This window comes from Oncorhynchus mykiss, chromosome 18, assembly GCF_057628025.1.
Source record: "Oncorhynchus mykiss isolate SJ-2025 chromosome 18, ASM5762802v1, whole genome shotgun sequence".
In the NCBI taxonomy this organism is placed as follows: Eukaryota; Metazoa; Chordata; class Actinopteri; order Salmoniformes; family Salmonidae; genus Oncorhynchus; species Oncorhynchus mykiss.
Genome location: NC_143039.1, coordinates 42,276,867 through 42,296,407, shown reverse-complemented (window position 1 = coordinate 42,296,407; position 19,541 = coordinate 42,276,867). Strand labels below are relative to the sequence as shown.

The window sequence follows — 19,541 nt, the reverse complement described above, 5'->3', positions numbered from 1 at the left end:
CACCTGGTCGTGCTGCTGCTCCAGATTCAACTGTTCTGCCTGCGGCTAGGGAACCCTGACCTGTTCACGGGACGTGCTACCTTGTCCCGGACCTGCTGTTTTCAACTCTCTCGCTCTACCGCACCTGCTGTCTCTAACTCTGAATAATCGGCTATGAAAAGCCAACTGACATTTACTCCTGAGGTGCTGACCTGTTGCACACTCTAAAACCACTGTTATTATTATTTGACCCTGCTGGTCATCTATGAACATTTTGGTACTGTTATAATCTCCGCCCGGCACAGCCAGAAGAGGACTGGCCACCCTCAGTGCCTGGTTCCTCTCTTTCTAGGGAGTTTTTCACAGCCACCATGCTTCTACCTCTGCATTGCTTGCTGTTTGAGGTTTTAGGTTGGGTTTCTGTATACTTCTTTGTGACATCAGCTGATGTAAATAGGGCTTTATAAATACATTTGATTGAAATTTGATTGATTGGAATGCTGACTGCGAGCCAGGCCTAATCGCCCAACATCAGTGCCTGACCTCAGTGCCCGACCTCAGTAACGCTCTTGTGGCTGAATGGAAGCAAGTCCCCGCAGCAATGTTCCAACATCTAGTGGAAAGCCTTCCCATAAGAGTGGAGGCTATTATAGCAGCAAAAGGGGACCAACTCATTATTAATGCCCATGATATTGGAATGAGATGTTCGACGAGCAGGTGTCCACATACTTTGTAGTACTACACCGTGTAGTGTAACAAGCAGGTTATAGGATGTTTTACCTAGATCGCATCACCCTGGCCTAGGCCTATCATTTGAATAATAATAAACATATTGGTTTGTTTTATGTTATGAGTGAAGCATGACATACCTGGAAGTGAAGGATGATGGTCCATATCAGGCCCAGGGTCAGCTTGGGGTTTCCATCAGCGATGTCATCATTTCTGATGTTGACCAGTTTGACCTGTCACAAATGGGACACAAGTATGTACAACTATCTTATGGTCCACTAGATTCATTTATATCTAAATGGTTAGCTAATGAATTATAGGGCAGAGGTGTGGACTCGAGTCACATGACTTGGACTCGAGTCAGACTCGAGTCACAAATATGATGACTTGCAACTCGACTTTGACTTTAACATCAATGACTCGTGACTTGACTTGGACTTGAGACTTATGACTCGACTTCATACCCTCCCCAAGCCCAAATATAAAAAAGTATGCTATTTAAAAAAGTGTGCAGCGCATAAACTCTTCATTTAACGGATTACAGTTTGAATCGGACAGCAGCCAATCACATTATGCCGGCTGAGAAAATGTTGTGCGTTGCAGTGCAGAGGAACGTCGGCGGGTGAATTCAGGTGGAGCCCTTGGAAAGATGATCCCCAAAATTATTATTTTCGGGTATAAAGACGATGCTGTATCAACAAAAAACGGATTGCAACTTGCAAAACATGCGGGAAGAAAATTGCAGACGGAGGCGCAACAATTTCCAACTTTGTTCGACATTTGAAGCTGCACAAAGAACGGTAAGTCGTGGCTAATATAGCCAACAGCTATATAATTTATAACTTTACTAGTGTAGCATGTTGGCTAAATGAACGTTAAATCAATGAGCCTCCACACAGTCAGTCAGTGCGGGAACGTGATCATTGCACCCGAGATTGAGCTACAACTGGCTAGGCAGTTGGTAGCCTAAATCCTGCCTGATGTTACTGCTGTTCCTAAAACCATTGACATACGTTAGCCTACTGTAACCACACAGAGTGTGTGTGTGTGTGTGTGTGTGTTAAGATTGGGCGATTATGTCCAAGCCTGCATCGCCCGATTGCGCCCAGTAGCGATCCTCGATAGTCGATCCCTATTGGGGGGGGGGGGGGGGGGGGGGGGGGTCTTTCTCATGGCTACCCACGTTATTCCATGGAAATATGTTTATTTGGAAAGTAGATATCTAGAGATATTTTTAAAAGCACTCATGATTTGTGAAGAGCACATTATGACTTGTTTAGGACTCGAAACTCAAAGTTTAGGACCTAGGACTCGACTTGATACTTGACGGTCTTGACTTGAGACTTGACTTGGACTTGCCTGTCTTGACTTGGGACTTGACTTAGGACTAAGACTTGAGACTTACTTGTGACTTGTAAAACAATGACTTGGTCCCACCTCTGTTATAAGGTATTGGGACTGTTAGATTACATTATCAGAATCAGTTCAAGTGAGAAGTTTTTTTAACTTAAAATACATAGATATATTGATCCATTTAATCATCACACTGTACCTGTCTGTGTTTGAGGAAGTCCAGTGCGATCTGTACATTCTGCAGTTTGTGGAAGCGCATGCGCCCCTTCTCCCTGGGCTGTGAAATGTGAGAAGAGATTGAACTTTAGAGGGAGATGAAAACACACATTCAGTACCAATAGGACAGGGAAGAGCAGGCCCCATGACTGGAGACAAGGTATTTCTGACTGAGAAAACATTGTATATGGATTACAAGCAGCAGTCTTGGTCCTATATACAGTATATTATTTTTTTTGTAGAGAAATGATACCTAAATGACATGATCACACTTTGATCTACAACACAATCCACTCTTACCAAGCAGATACCTGGAGCCAAGCAGCAGTGATTAGAGTCTTTATGCTTCTCAATCTCGAGAGATAATGGTCAAGTGTTCAGGAGACATATCTGGTCCACCATTACATGCACAGGTGCAGCAAGTCACAAGCTCTCATCCAATCACAAGCTCATCTACCATACAGGTCGATCTCTTATTGGCTTGGTTTACAGTAAGTTGGGTCAAATGACCGGATGCCTGCATCTCTTTCTGAGACCTCAGACTAATATGCTAAGACTTGGATGGAACTAGCAGACACAGATGGAACTAGCAGACTGGCCATGAAATGATCTAGTGCTGAAACTGAAGGAAATATCCCAGCTTTATTCATCATGTTTCTAATAAGTAACTAAAGATGACTAAATGCCTTCTAAAGCACCTACTCCACTCATAGGTTATCAACACACAATGACTAGGCACTACCAGTAATTTACCACACAATATCCCCAAATCCATGGGAAAACACAAAAACGATCATCTTACATCTGCATTCCCTACTTAATGACCCAAATGGCACCCTATTCCCTATATAGTTTACTACTTATGAACATGGCCCATAGGGTTCTGGTTAAAAATAGTGCATTATGTAGGGAATAGGGTGCAATTTGGGACACATCCCAAGTCTCTGAACGCTCTTCAACAGATGAGAGGACGACGACGTTGCGGACACAGAGACAAGGAGGTGACATCAACATGCACAACCCGGCAGCCACCTGGGGGAGTGACAGATGCCACGCCCGAGGAGGCGCTATACAGTCCAGGCCCACTCACCAACCGCGAGTTCCTGACAACGTCACGCTCCCTCGGCTATCACAGCAAGACCATAGCAAGAGAAGAGGCAGAAGCAAAGGGGGGCAAAGGTCAGGGCAAGAAAGGAATTAGAAAAGGAAAAACAGGGGTCAAACAAGTGTCGAAAAGGTTAGAGAAGCAAATTATGAAATTTGTGTTAAATTAATGCTATGAGATATTACTTATACCAAAAACAACTTCAAATCAGTGCCATGGATAGGTTAAGTCAAATCGTGAGGCATTCTTAAGCATGTACTGTATTGAGTTTCAACACATGCAAGAAGGTGGTGAAAACAAAACCTACCAGCCCAGGTTGTGTATTACATCAAGTATAGGAAAGACTACAAAAGATCTAATGCATCATCATGACTAATTAAAATATTATAGTATAATGGACTGAAAAGCAACTGATGTGAGTAGGATGGGGGAAAGGGACAGAAGGAAATGAGAGGTTGGGAAAGAAGGTTGTAGCAGAAACAGAGGTCCTCCTTCCAGCCAGAGGGCAAAGGTTACAGGGACTCACCAGTGTCTCTCCAGAGAGCACCTCCAGCAGGGAGATGAGGTTGTGTCCATCTCGGAGGTCCTCGTACAGGTCAGTGATATGCCGCTGGGCCTGGGGAGGGGAAAGGTCAAGAGAGACAGTTAGAGACTATTCACAGAGAGACACAGTGGATTCATTATGGTTCAATGCACTTGAAGGGTTTCTCTGTTATCTATAAGCTGATCAGCTGTGAGGATGAGGAATGAATACTGCTTACGTACTGTAAATACTCGTGATCTAACAAGACCGGTGCTTAGAAAAGCTCTGTTCGTGAAGAAACAACACTGTTCTTGACAATATAATCAGGGATTAGGAATCAAACTGAGAGCCCTGCAATTTTCCATAATAACTAATAACCAAGACGTTTGCTATTTCTAAGTCATTCAGGCTAAAGACACTCCAGCAATCACTATTTTGGCAGACTGGAGTCCCCATTGTATTTGAAACTAAAGAAACCTCTAGTAATGTAACAGTATCTCTGTCTGTATCAGTTAGTATCTCTTGATTGTATTCACACTATACTACTCACACACAGCCAGTTTGTCTGAGAATCTGAAGATGCATTGCTTAGGTCAGTGGTTGCCAACTTTTTTGGTTACTGTACCACTAAGTGATATTTGCTCTGGCTGGAGTACCCTTAAAGTACCCCCTCATGTGCATTTTACATGTTCTATGTTCTCATGAGGCTTCTCAAGTACCCCTAGGGGTCCTAGTATCCCTGGTTGGGAACCACTGCCTTAGATGAGTGACCTGAATAGTTTACTTTAAACATTTTGATTTACAGATTGATTGATTTGGGGCGGCAGGTAACCTAGTGGTTAGAGCGTTGGACTAGTAACCAAAAGGTTCCAAGATCGAATCCCCGAGCTGACAAGGTAAAAATCTGTCCTTCTCCCCCTGAACAAGGCAGTTAACCCACTGTTCCTAGGCCGTCATTGTAAGTCTTAACTGACTTGCCTAGTTAAATAAAGGTAAAAATAAAACTACTTGTTTATCTTCTTATCCTAATTTGATATAAACTAATAGCTATGCAACGTATAAAAAGGGTCACACGACCTCCTGCTGTAGCAATTACAGTGACTTTGTCCAAAGTCAAACGTTTCAATGTTTTTGAGAGTTCATTTGATAATAGGGTATCTTTCATATGCCTCCTAATAAAATAGCACTTAGGCCTAAGCAATTGCCAGATTGGTTTGATGGGACATGCTCTGGACACTTTACTCTGCAGAGAGGCTGAAGCAGCGATTACATTAGGAAGTTAAGAGAGGAGGGAAAGAGACACAGACAGGACAGAGGTTAGAGATTTAGGTGCCCGGCTAGAACGCCTAAGGAGAGGAGCAGCAAAAGAAACCCATGCAGAAAAGAATGCACGTCCACTCAGCACTCTGAACAGGCTCACAGACCGTCTGCACCTACCTCTGCTCTCCAGTGCTGATGGAAGGATGGAAAGACAGGATGAGAAACGGAGGAGAGGAAAGTAGAATGAGCAAAAAGGTAGACGTTCATTTGACTGACAGTTGGAGAGATGTTAAAAAAGACAGACTGTTTGGGTAAAACACAGTATTGCTGAATGCTTTTGTTTTCGTATCATGCCAATCATATGTAAAATAGTTTGTCAGAGTAAGATGTAGGCACTGAACTTGAATTTATATTTCACCATAGTGAAAAAGACCATAAGAAGAGTGCGGTGTCCCATTTGACTTTGCATGAACAACAGCCCTCAGGAGTGTCTGACAGGCAATGATCCACAACTAGACCTGTGTATCTCTCTCCCAGTTAATCCCATGGTCCTTTTCTGAACAAGGCCCAAACAGCCCGGGGGCAGCCAAAGCCCCGAACCACACAGGTCCACTGCATATACATGAGAGGGATTTCCTTTACAATGGAGTACCAACTCAGGACAACCGTCCCCGTGCCAGAGGATATCTACGCCCCTATCGCATGAATCGCACAGACATTTCACACAGAGTTTGACACACTTGAGTTCACAGGTGAAAAACAAAAAGAAGAAGAAGGAAATAGAGACTCCTTACTTTGACTTCTCTGGTTCAGCAATGACATGCAGTACAGCAGACTGCTGGGATGGTTTAGTTAGTTGGTTGATTCCACATTGTTTCAAATATGTGAAGTCCCACATTTTCTGTTCACTGACACAGTCCCTATAAACAGTATATTCCACCCTCTTCTGAGGAGGGTGGGATAGCAGCAGCAACTGTCCATCCATACTGTACGAGGCCCATAGAGTCCCTTGCTAGGGACCTCAGCATTTACTGAGAGTAACATAAACATCTCTCCAATAGAAACGAATTGAAAACTCTGTAATGTGTCCCAGTAGCCAGAAACCCTCAGGGGTCCATCACCTCCACCCTGGTGCTCTCTCGCTCAGTCTGCCCACTGCAGGGCTACGTCCCAAATACCACCCTATTCTCTATATTGTGCACTACTTTTGAGCTGTGCCCTATGGGTCCGGGTCCAAAGTAGCGCACTATATAGGGAACAGGGTGCCATTTGGGACGCACATTACAGCCCCAGAAGCCAGACTGTCTGTGGGCCAGATGTGTGCGGAACATGACCCATGCCCAAAACTCCAGCCCGCCTTGCTCTCCTTCATAGAGCTAAAGCGAGACCAGATGCTTGTGACTCATTCCCACACATAGCACAGAAATAGCATGCGTGTACGTACTGCCATTGTGCTGAGAACAAAATCAAAACTGGTACGAAAATATGTTTTTAGCACAAGTAGGGTGTTTATTTTCCACGCAGCTCCAAATCTTATTTGGGAGACGATGTGAGTCACAATGGAAATGTATGGTGCATATCCATATTTTCCAGTAAAAGTACAGTGGTTTCCCAAGTCTTTTTTATGTAAACCAAGCTTCTGTTTGAGGAATGCCTGATGATTCATACTATTAATACAGCGCCACAGGCCTGTGTTTTCCTCTTCTTGCCATAGACACTACAACAACAAGCAACCAAAAATATGTTTTTGTGACTGCCACTATAGAAATATGACAGTGGCCTGCATGGGAACCATTGTACAGGCTCTCTAGGACATCTCAGGCCATCCGAGGTCCTTTCACTTATCTACAGTTATCGTTAAGTAGACCCCTAATAGTCTGCACTTAACAAACTGCTCAAGCAGTGATAATTGTAGTAACGGATGGATGCAGTAATTTGGCCATTGGCATCGTTATACAGTATCATTATGGTTCCGTCTACATCAAAAGTAGATTCAGAGATGGACGGTTGGACAGAACATCAAATATTTGACCAAATTTGCTTCTAAATCAACCTAATGGTCAACATTAGTTTTTTTCCTATCTTGCCGTTTTCAAAGTCGCTATCATGTGAACAGCTGTGGGCTTTGAGTGAACCAAGATGAGTCAAAAAACATGCTGTAATTGCAGCAATGAAATTAAAAAAAACTATTTCCTGCTCATATGATCAATTGATGCATTTTCAAAAGCTTTTGTTCAACAGTTTGCCAAGAGGCAGAGAGCATGCATTAGCAAGAAGCTTTGCACCGCGTGCCCTCCAGTCAGTCAGAGTAGCGACTCATAACAGAAACATTAATCTGCGGCCACTGACAGAAAACAAGGCCCCCTGGCTACGTCCCAAATGGCACCCTATTACCTATATAGTGCTCTACTTTTGACTAGGGCATTCGGAAAGTATTCAGACACCCTGACTTTTTCCACATTTTGTTACGTTACAATCTTATTCTAAAATTGATTCAATTATGTATTTTCTCATCAATCTACACACAACACCACATAATGATGATGTTAAAACAGCTAAAACAGCTAGAACCTACCAGAAGGACAACCATCTCTGCAGCACTCCACCAATCAGGCCTTTATGATAGAGTGGCCAGACAGAAGCCACTCCTCAGTAAAAAGGCACATGATGAAACCAAGATTGAACTCTTTGGCCTGAATGCCAAGCATCACGTCTGGAGGAAACCTGGTACCATCCCTATGGTGAAGCATGGTGGTGGCAGCACCATGCTGTGGGGATGTTTTTCAGTGGCAGGGACTGGGAGACTAGTCAGGATCAAGGGAAAGATGAACAGAGCAAAGTACAGAGAGGTCCTTGATGAATACCTGTTCCAGAGCGCTCAGGAATTCAGACCGGGGCAAAGGTTCTCCTTCCAACAGGACAATGACCGTAAGCACACAGCCAAGACAGCGCAGGAGTAGCTTCGGGACAAGTCTCAATGTCCTTGAGTGGCCCACCCAGAGCCCGGACTTGAACCCAATTGAACACCTCTGGAGAGACCTGAAAATAGCTGTGCAGCGACGCTCCCCATCCAACCTGACAGAGCTTGAGAGGATCTGCAGAGAAGAATGGGAGACTCCCCAAATACAGGTGTGCCAAGCTTGTAGTGTCATTCCCAAGAAGACTCAAGGCTGTAAGCGCTGCCAAAGGTGCTTCAACAAATGGTCTGAATACTTATGTACAGTACCTGTCAAAAGTTTGGACACACACACATTTTTCTTTATTTCAAAAAAATGTCTACATTGTAGAGTAATAGTGAAGACATCAAAACTATGAAATAACACATATGGAAACCTGTAGTAACCAAAAATGTGTTAAACCTAAAAAATATGTTATATTTGAGATTCTTTAAACTAGCCACCCTTTGCCTTGATGACAGCTTTGCACACTCTTGGCACTCTCTTAACCAGCTTCATGAGGTAGTCACCTGGATTGCATTTCAATTAACAGGTGTGCCTTGTTAAAAGTTAATTTGTGGAATTTATTTCCTTCTTAATGCGTTTGAGCCAATCAGTTGGATTGTGACAAGGTAGGGGTGGTATACAGAATAATAGCCCTATTTGGTAAAAGACCAAGTCCAAATTATGGCAAGAACAGCTCACATAAGCAAAGAGAAATGACAATCCATCATTACTTTAAGACATGAAGGTCAGTCAGTCAGACAATTTCAAGAACTTTGACATTTTCTTCAAGTGCAGTCGCAAAAACCATCAAGCGCTATGATGAAACTGTCTCTCATGAGAAACGCCACAGGAAAGGAAGACCCAGAGTTACCTCTGCTGCAGAGGATAAGTTCATTAGAGTTGCCAGCCTCAGAAATTGCTTGTCAAATAAATGCTTCACAGAGTTCAAGTAACAGACAAATCTCAACGTTAACTATTCAGAGGAGATAACTACTAAAGGATACCAATAACAAGAAGAGACTTGCTTGGCCAAGACACATGAGCAGGTGAGCAGGTGGAAATCTGTCCTTTGGTCTGATGAGTCCAACTTTGACATTTGTGTACCACCTGCCGTGTCTTTGTGAGACACCGAGTAGGAGAACGGATGATCTCCGCATGTGTGGTTCCCTCTGTGAAGCGTGAAGGAGCAGCTGTGATGGTGTGGGGGTGCTTTGCTGGTGACACTGTCTGTGATTTATTTAGAATTCAAGGCACACTTAACCAGCATGGCTACCACAGCATTCTGCAGCGATACGCCATCCCATCTGGTTTGCGCTTAGTGGGACTATCATTTGTTTCCCAACAGGACAATGACCAAAAAGACACCTCCATGCTGTGTATGGGCTATTTGACCAAGGAGGAGAGTGATGGAGTGCTGCTGCATCGGATGACCTGGCCTCTACAATCATCTGACCTAAACCAAATTAAGATGGTTTGGGATGATTTGGACCGCAGAGTGAAGGAAAAGGAACCAACAAGTGCTGAGCATATGTGGGAACTCCTTCAAGACTGTTTGAAAAGCATTCCAGATGACTACCTCATGATTTGCTGCTTCAGTGTCTTTAGATATTTTTTGTCAGATGTTACTATGGAATACTGAAGTATAATTACAAGAATTTCATAAGTGTCAAAGGCTTTTATTGACAATTACATGAAGTTGATGCAAAGAGTCAATATTTGCAGTGTTGACCCTTCTTTTTCAAGACCTCTGCAATCCGCCCTGGCAAGCTGTCAATTAACTTCTGGGCCACATCCTGACTGATGGCAGCCCATTCTTGCATAATCAATGCTTGGAGTTTGTCAGAACTTGTGCGTTATTGTTTGTCCACCCGCCTCTTGAGGATTGACCACAAGTTCTTAACGGGATTAAGGTCTGGGGAGTTTCCTGGCCATGGACCCAAAATATCGATGTTTTGTTCCCCGAGCCACTTAGTTATCACTTTTGCCTTATGGCAAGGTGCTCCGTCATGCTGGAAAAGGCACTGTTCGTCATTGTTCCTGGATGGCTGGGAGAAGTTGCTCTCAGAGGATGTGTTGGTACCATTCTTTATTCATGGCTGTGTTCTTAGGCAAAATTGTGAGTGAGCCCACTCCCTTGGCTGAAATGCAACCCCACACATGAATGGTCTCAGGATGCTTTACTGTTGGCATGAAACAGGACTGCTGGTAGCGCTCACCTTGTCTTCTCCGGACAAGCTTTTTTCCGGATGCCCCAAACAATCGGAAGGGGAGTCATCAGAGAAAATTACTTTACCCCAGTCCTCAGCAGTCCAATCTCTGTACCTTTTGTAGAATATCAGTCTGTTTCTGATGTTTTTCCTTGAGAGAAGTGGCTTCTTTGCTGCCCTTCTTGACACCAGGCCATTCTCCAAAAATCTTTGCCTCACTGTGCGTGCAGATGCACTCACACCTGCCTGTTGCCATTCCTGAGCAAGCTCTGAACTTGTGGTGCCCCGATCCTGCAGCTGAATCAACTTTAGGAGACGGTCCTGGCGCTTGCTGGACTTTCTTGGGCGCCCTGAAGCCTTCTTCACAACATTTGAACCGCTCTCCTTGAAGTTCTTGATGATCCGATAAATGGTTGATTTAGGTGTAATCTTACTGGCAGCAATATCCTTGCCTGTGAAGCCCTTTTTGTGCAAAGCAATGATGACGGCACGTGTTTCCTTGCAGGTAACCATGGTTGAAAGAGGAAGAACAATGATTCCAAGCACCCTCCTTTTGAAGCTTCCAGTCTGTTATTCAAACTCAATCAGCATGACAGAGTGATCTCCAGCCTTGTCCTCGTCAATACTCACACCTGTGTTAATGAGAGAATCACTGACCTGATGTCAGCTTGCAATTCATCTGATCACTCTCCATTGCATTCTGGAGTATATGCAAATTGCCATCATACAAACTGCGGTAGCAGACTTTGTGAAAATGTATATCTGTGTCATTCTCGAAACTTTTGGCCACGACTGTATATGATTCCATATGTGTTATTTCATAGTTTTGATTTCTTCACTATTATTCTACAATGTAGAAAATAGTAAAAATAAAGAAAAACTCTTGAATGAGTAGGTGTGTCCAAACTTTTAACTGGTACTGTAAATGTGATATTTCAGTTTTTGATTTGTTATTATGGGGTATTGTGTGTAGGTTGATGAGGGGGAAAAAACAATTTAATAAATTTTAGAATAGGGCTCTAACATAACAAAATGTTTCTGAATGCACTGTATAGGGAATAGGGGGCCAGTTGGGATGCACACACCATCTTTACCATGTAATGAGTAAACCTTCGCTAATATTTTAGCAGCATATCCTATTCCAGTTGAGAATGTAATTCATCTATCCAGATCAGAGCCACAGAACACAATCCCTTAGTTGGAAGTGATTTCCTCAATGAGCCCCTAAACTGGTATGTTGTCTTGTGTACACATATGTACGTGCACTGCAATGTTATAACTCCCTTGTAGCTGCTTTCCTACAAAATTGCTGAATTAATTATGGACCCCTATAAAATACACGGATGAGATGACCACATTGAATATCAATGAGCTGAATCTAGTTGTACATGTTTTTTTGGGGAACACCCCATTACAGCTTTGGTTATTGTCAAGTTTAGAGTAGATGTGGGATGTGAGGTGTTATATTTCCTCATCTTACCTTCATCAAGTGCTTGTTGACCCATTTTGTGAAGGTCTTCTTCTGTACCCGGTCCCGTTCATCTATGGGACAGAGAGAAAGTGATGGTCAATCTCAACAGCATGCAGAGACTCAACTTCAATTAAGAGACCAAGAGTTATATAGCTACAGAATTCTGTCGTCTGTGAGGTAATGTCTATGGGGATCACAAAAAGTGTGGATAGTTCATACAGTTAAGTGGGGTGGTATGCTCACATTCATAACACATTTGTCCCAAGTGCTGGATCAGAGAGGACAATAATGTAGAACAAAAAAATTGTAACATAAGATGGGTGAGGGGGAGTACTTTACAGTGTTACCATTTGCTGCTCAACTGGGAAGAGCATCCTCCCTGAGTAATACCCTTCTCAGGTCTGTGTTTGATTCCACCGTGTGATTACTAACTCTAGGGGACTGTCAACGCATGTCTGATTATGGGCAAGAGTGAAAACTGTCCTGCTATCACTATCCACATCTACCAGCAGCAGACATGAGTAGTATCAGTACCTTCCGGCGCCGACAGAGATGGCCGCCTCGCTTCGCGTTCCTAGGAAACTATGCAGTTTTTTGTTCTTTTACATGTAATTTCTTACATTGGTACCCCAGGTAATCTTAGGTTTCATTACATACAGTCGGGAAGAACTACTGAATATAAGAGCAACGTCCACTCTCGATCAGTACGACCAGGAATACGACTTTCCCGAAGCAGATCCTGTGTTCTGCCTTTCACCAGGACAACGGAATGGATCCCAGCCTGCGACCCAAAACAAAGACGTCGTAAAAGAGGGAAACGTAGCGGTCTTCTGGTCAGACTCTGGAGACAGGCACATCGCTCACCACTCCCTAGCATACTACTCGCCAATGTCCAGTCTCTTGACAACAAGGTTGATGAAATCCGAGCAAGGGTAGCATTCCAGAGGGACATCAGAGACTGTAACGTTCGTTGCTTCACGGAAACATGGCTCACTCGAGAGACGCTAACGGAATCGGTGCAGCCAGCTGGTCTTCACGCATCGTGCCGATAGAAACAAACATCTTTCTGGTAAGAAGAGGGGCGGGGGCGTATGCCTTATGATTAACGAGACGTGGTGTGACCACAATAACATACAGGAACTCAAGTCCTTCTGTTCACCTGACTTTATTATTATACTGATTATATTACTGATTATAATCACAGCCATATATTTCCCCCCCCAAGCAGACACATCGATGGCCCTGAACAAACTTTATTTGACTTTTTGCACACTGGAAACCACATATCCTGAGGCTGCATTCATTGTAGCTGGGGATTTTAACAAGGCTAATCTGAAAACAATCAACAATCAATTTATTTTATTTTTTTTTTATTTTTTTTTATTTTACCTTTATTTAACTAGGCAAGTCAGTTAAGAACAAATTCTTATTTTCAATGACGGCCTAGGAACAGTGGGTTAACTACCTGTTCAGGGGCAGAACGACAGATTTGTACCTTGTCAGCTCGGGGATTCGAACTTGCAACCTTTCGGTTACTAGTCCAACGCTCTAACCACTAGGCTACCCTGCCGCCCCAACAATCAATCAATCAATTGTGCAACCAGGGCTGGTAAAACCTTGGATCATTGCTATTCTGACTTCCGCGATGCATATAAGGCCCTCCCCCGCCCTCCTTTCGGAAAAGCTGACCACGACACAATTTTGTTGCTTCCTGCCTACAGACAGAAACTAAAACAAGAAGCTCCCGCGCTCAGGTCTGTTCAATGCTGGTCCGACCAATCTGATTCCACGCTTCAAGACTGCTCCGATCACACGTCCTGGGATATGTTCCGCATTGCATCCAACAACAACATTGACGAATACGCTGATTCGGTGAGCGAGTTCATTAGAAAGTGCATTGATGTCGTTCCCATAGCAACGATTAAAACATTCCCAAACCAGAAACCGTGGATTGATGGCAGCATTCGCGTGAAACTGAAAGCGCAAACCACTGCTTTTAACCAGGGAAAGGTGACCGGAAACATGACCGAATACAAACAGTGTAGCTATTCCCTCCACAAGGCAATCAAACAAGCTTAGCGTCAGTATAGAGACAAAGTAGAGTCACAATTCAACGGCTCAGACACAAGAGGTATGTGGCAGGGTCTACAGTCAATCACCGATTACAAAAAGAAAACCAGCCCCGTCACTGACCAGGATGTCTTGCTCCCAGGCAGACTAAAGAACTTTTTTGCTCGCTTTGAGGACAATACAGTGCCACTGACACAGCCCGCAACCAAAACTGGCGGACTCTCCTTCACTGCAGCCGACGTGAGGAAAACATTTAAATGTGTTAACCCTCACAAGGCTGCAGGCCCAGACGGCATCCCCAGCCGCGTCCTCAGAGCATGCGCAGACCAGCTGGCTGGTGTGTTTACGGACATATTCAATCAATCCTTATCCCAGTCTGCTGTTCCCACATGTTCAAGAGGGCCCCCATTGTCCCTGTTCCCAAGAAAGCTAACGTAACGGAGCTAAACGACTACCGGCCCGTAGCACTCACTTCCGTCATCATGAAGTGCTTTGAGAGACTAGTCAAGGACCATATCATCACCACATAGTTGCGATTTAATTTCTAATACACTCCATACTTTTCGGACACTGAACATTTCGAGCAGGTTTCCTTGTATGCTTAAAGCATAGCCTATTCAAAGGGATTTGTTTGCAGTCTCTGCTTTTGCTTTTTGACACCCTAGACCCACTCCAATTTGCTTACCGCCCAAATAGGTCCACAGACGATGCAATCTCAACCACACTGCCCTAACCCATCTGGACAAGAGGAATACCTATGTGAGAATGCTGTTCATCGACAACAGCTCAGCATTTAACACCATAATACCCTCCAAGCTCGTCATCAAGCTCGAGAACCTGGGTCTCGACCCCGCCCTGTGCAACTGGGTACTGGACTTCCTGACGGGCCGCCCCCAGGTGGTGAGGGTAGGTAACAACATCTCCACCCCGCTAATCCTCAACACTGGGGCCCCACAAGGGTGCATTCTGAGCCCTCTCCTGTACTCTCTGTTCAACCATGACTGCGTGGCCATGCACGCCTCCAACTCAATCATCAAGTTTGCGGACAACAATACAGTGGTAGGCTTGATTACCAACAACGACGAGACGGCCTACAGGGAGGAGGTGAGGGCCCTCGGAGTGTGGTGTCAGGAAAATAACCTCACACTCAACGTCAACAAAACGAAGGGGATGATTGTGGACTTCAGGAAACAGCAGAGGGAGCACCCCACTATCCACATCGACGGGACAGTAGTGGAGAGGGTAGTGAGCTTTAAGTTCCTCGGTGTACACATCACAGACAAACTGAATTGGTCCACCCACACAGACAGCGTCGTGAAGAAGGCGCAGCAGCGCCTCTTCAACCTCAGGAGGCTGAAAAAATTTGGCTTGTCACCAAAAGCACTCACAAACTTCTACAGATGCACAATCGAGAGCATCCTGTCGGGCTGTATAACCGCCTGGTACGGCAACTGCTCCGCCCACAACCGTAAGGCTCTCCAGAGGGTAGTGAGATCTGCACAACGCATCACCGGGGGCAAACTACCTGCCCTCCAGGACACCTACACCACCCGATGTCACAGGAAGGCCATAAAGATCATCAAGGACAACAACCACTGGAGCCACTGCCTGTTCACCCCGCTATCATCCAGAAGGCGAGGTCAGTACAGGTGCATCAAAACAGGGACCGAGAGACTGAAAAAGAGCTTCCATCTCAAGGCCATCGGACTGTTAAACAGCCACTACTAATACTACTAATATTGAGTGGCTGCTGCCAACACACTGACTCAACTCCAGCCACTTTAATAATGGGAATTGATGGAAATTGATGTAAAATATATCACTAGCCACTTTAAACAATGCTACTTAATATAATGTTTACATACCCTACATTACTCATCTCATATGTATATGCATATACTGTACTCGATACCATCTACTGCATCTTGCCTATGCCGTTCTGTACCATCACTCCTTCATATATCTTTATGTACATATTCTTTATCCCTTTACACTTGTGTGTATAAGGTAGTAGTTTGGAATTGTTAGGTTAGATTACTCGTTGGTTATTACTGCATTGTCGGAACTAGAAGCACAAGCATTTCGCTACACTCGCATTAACATCTGCTAACCGTGTGTATGTGACAAATACATTTGATTTGATTTGTATAATGTTTTCCACACAGCCTAACAAGGCACCTGATCCAAGCCTGGCAAGTCCAATGCCAAAGCAACCCAACTCTCACTTCCCTATTCAGTCTCATTCTGTACAGTAACGCAGCATTAAGATTATACAGTATAATACAGTATCTATGGTTGAACTATAGAGACGGCTTGAGAAAGTAAACATGGAGTACAACTCAACTGTATCAAAACACAGCCTAGCATGGGAATTTAAGCTATTATTCCTTCATAAGCCATCTGTGACTTGAGAAACAGAGTTTGATTTCATCCTCAGGATAAGCTCTTAGATCAAAGCCGATGTTGTGTGACAATGAGAAAGAACAGAACAATGTCAGGGACTGGTGAGTCATGGGGCAGGGAAACAGAGGAGAGGATGTGCCCCACCAATGCCAAATCCCTTTACTGGTACTGCCTGTGAGTCACACATGCATGGCGTCTTGTAAAAACTGCACCAACACAGAAGTGGCATCGTGAGGCACCACACACAAGCTTTCCTGTCGTGCCAATGCAGCATCCCCATGGTAGGCAGCCAAGTCAAATCCCCCTCAGTTATGTTTTTAACAGTAAGGCTACATCCAAATGGCACTCTATTCCCTATTTAGTGCACTACTTTTGACCAGGACCCATAGGAATCTGGTCAACGGTAGTGCACTATACAGGGAATTTGCGACACAGACTAAGAGTTCCACTGCTGTGACACCGACTATGATCTACAGAAGCAAAGGTCAAGGTGTAACTGAAAAAACCCCAAAACATTCCAGTTCAAAAAATAGCAATGGGAACTTAAATCCATTTATCCTGATTGTGTGTTCTTGGTTGAAAAGCTCATATACAGTCTGGAACACTTTATTCCGAGACATGGCTATAGCCTATCCTAGTCTGAGAAACTGAAACAAGGGTTAAAGTTAAGGGTTAGCCTTTCCTAGTCTGAGATACTGAAACAAGGGTTAAAGTTAAGGGTTAGCCTTTCCTAGTCTGAGAAACTGAAACAAGGGTTAAAGTTAAGGGTTAGCCTTTCCTAGTCTGAGAAACTGAAACAAGGGTTAAAGTTAAGGGTTAGCCTTTCCTAGTCTGAGATACTGAAACAAGGGTTAAAGTTAAGGGTTAGCCTTTCCTAGTCTGAGAAACTGAAACAAGGGTTAAAGTTAAGGGTTAGCCTTTCCTAGTCTGAGAAACTGAAACAAGGGTTAAAGTTAAGGGTTAGCCTTTCCTAGTCTGAGATACTGAAACAAGGGTTAAAGTTAAGGGTTAGCCTTTCTTAGTCTGAGATACTGAAACAAGGGTTAAAGTTAAGGGTTAGCCTTTCCTTGTCTGAGAAACAGACTGAGGTTAGATTAATTGGGAAGGTATCCGATCTCCTTCAAAACCTTCATAGTTTACTCCTACTGCCATAGTGATATATAGTGCTCTCAAAAACAGCCAGACTGTTTTTATTGGTCTATTCTCTCAGCAAACATGTATTTAGCAGTGGTGGAAAAAGTATACAATTGTCATACTTGAGTAAAAGTAAAGATACCTTAATAGAAAATGACTCAAGTAAAAGTGAAAGTCACCCTGTAAAATACTACTTGAATAAAAGTCTACAAGTATTTGGTTTTAAATATACTTAAGTATCAATAGTAAATGTAATTGCTAAAATAAAGTGCGTAAATTGGACCATTTTCCTGTCCCGCTAAGCATTGAAAATGTAACGTGTACTTTTGGGTGTCAGTGAAAATGTATGAAGTAAAAAGTACATTGTTTTCTTTGGGAATGTAGTGAAGTAAAAGTAAAAATAGTCAAAAATATAAATAGTAAAAATACCACACAAAAAAAAAAAGTACTTTACACCACTGGTATTTAGTTATGGTCCACAACCTTATGTTTTAATTGGCTTGTCCTAAAGTAATCTGCTAAAGAAAACTTGAGTGACACTTTAATAAACCAATAAGGCTGGACAAAGCCAGTGACACATAAAGGGGTGCGACATAACATGGCAGGGCTGTGACAGTTATGGACAATGCCTCTGTTAGTATATTTCACTTACATGAAACAAACTAACTTGGACTAGTTGTTTATAATTACATAGACATAAACTGTCATATCTGCCAACAGTTGGGTAATCGCAGGTAATCCTACGCAATACAATCTAACAAGCGAAAGCTAAATATTTCAACACAGTCACATAATTTGAAGAAATCATAACTCGGGAAAAAACATCAGTTACTCAATCAAATAAAAGCTCAATAAAGTGAAGCATTTCGACCAGATGAGACCAAGCAAAGATCTGTCTTTCTTTTTGATAAAAATGAAAACTCCAACTAGACTAGTCAAAACTATTAGACACCATGATAATTCTACCTTTCCTTCCATCGGTGGCCTTGAGCATCCCCTGGTAGTAGTATCCGTCAGTGAAGACCCTGTCACTTCCCACACTGTCACTGGAGTAGGTTCTGTAAACCGGCTGCATTGACATCCCACTGTCAGGTAGGTGCAGTTAACTCAGAGAAGTAACAGTAACAAATACAGTTTGTAAGGTTACTCTGTCTAGTCTCTGAGACTTCTGCTTCTCCTTACTGCTCAAAACGCTGCTTCATAAAGAGCGTGTAGTCATGTGGGTGTGTTCTAGCTCAAGACTGTCCCTGCACATGCCTTCTCTCCCCTTTATCCTCCTCTCTTTCCCCTCTCTGTTCTCACTCTCTTGAGACTTTTTTTCCTCTTGCTTTTGCAAAATGCATGCCTGCAGGCTACAATGTCAGGGCCCGTCATTCACTGCTCTGTGTTGTGTGTATTGAAAGGGAACATCCCATATCCTTCCAGCCCAGCCCACCCGGGCCAAACCTCTGCCTAGTTGGGCACCTCCCTGAGGGAACAGATGAGGAGGCTTACAGCTAGACAGAACCACAGGTTTCCCCCTGGAAGAAATGTTTTTGTTAAAAGCGCCATAGAAATAATTGTGAAGGTTTCGTATCCATACACAGTTTTCATGAAAATACTGATGCGCTTCACCTGCAAGACAGGGTATTCTGCTTAATCCTATTCCAACGACTTGACAAACTTTCACAGGACAGCCAAAAGAGCATTTGATTTTCTAAGTTTGCAAACAGGAGCAGAAAAACAGCAAACAGTCAACGGACGAAAAACAATCCTAGATGAGTGGACGTTCCCCTACTCTTACTCATGAAGGAAAGGTTTAGGAATGAATGCTATTCAATGACTACAGCTCAGCGTTCAACACAACAATACCCTCAAAGCTCATCACTAAGCTGACAATCCTGGGACTAAACACCTCACCAACTAACTAGAATGTTCCAAACACACCAAGGCAGTCGTGAAGAGGGCACGACAAAGCCTTTTCCCCCTCAGGAAACTGAAAATATTTGGCATGGGTCCTCAGATCCTCAAAAGGTTCTACAGCTGCAACATCGAGAGCATCACTACCTGGTATGGCAATTGCTTGGCCTCCGACCGCAAGGAACTACAGAGAGTAGTGTGTACCGTCCAGTACATCACTGGGGCTAAGCTGTCTGCCATCCAGGACCTC

General features: G+C 43.7%; 1 protein-coding gene across 28 annotated transcripts in view; it reads right to left on the bottom strand.

Moving 5' to 3' along the window:
- LOC110496062 (plectin) overlaps positions 1-19,541 on the bottom strand; it is a 200,302-nt gene that overhangs the window by 49,276 nt on the left and 131,485 nt on the right. For 19 of the 28 annotated variants that reach the window (XM_021571717.3, XM_090208453.1, XM_021571719.3 and 16 more), the window contains 4 exons: positions 11,795-11,856; positions 3,909-3,998; positions 2,261-2,338; positions 849-941 (listed from right to left, as the gene is read on the bottom strand). In XM_021571717.3, coding sequence (XP_021427392.3) covers positions 849-941; positions 2,261-2,338; positions 3,909-3,998; positions 11,795-11,856 — 323 coding nt within the window. Of the gene's footprint in view, positions 1-848; positions 942-2,260; positions 2,339-3,908; positions 3,999-5,342; positions 5,358-11,794; positions 11,857-18,358; positions 18,788-19,541 lie in introns of those variants that run through there. The other 9 variants (XM_021571716.3, XM_036952534.2, XM_090208446.1 and 6 more) reach the window with 3 other exon arrangements.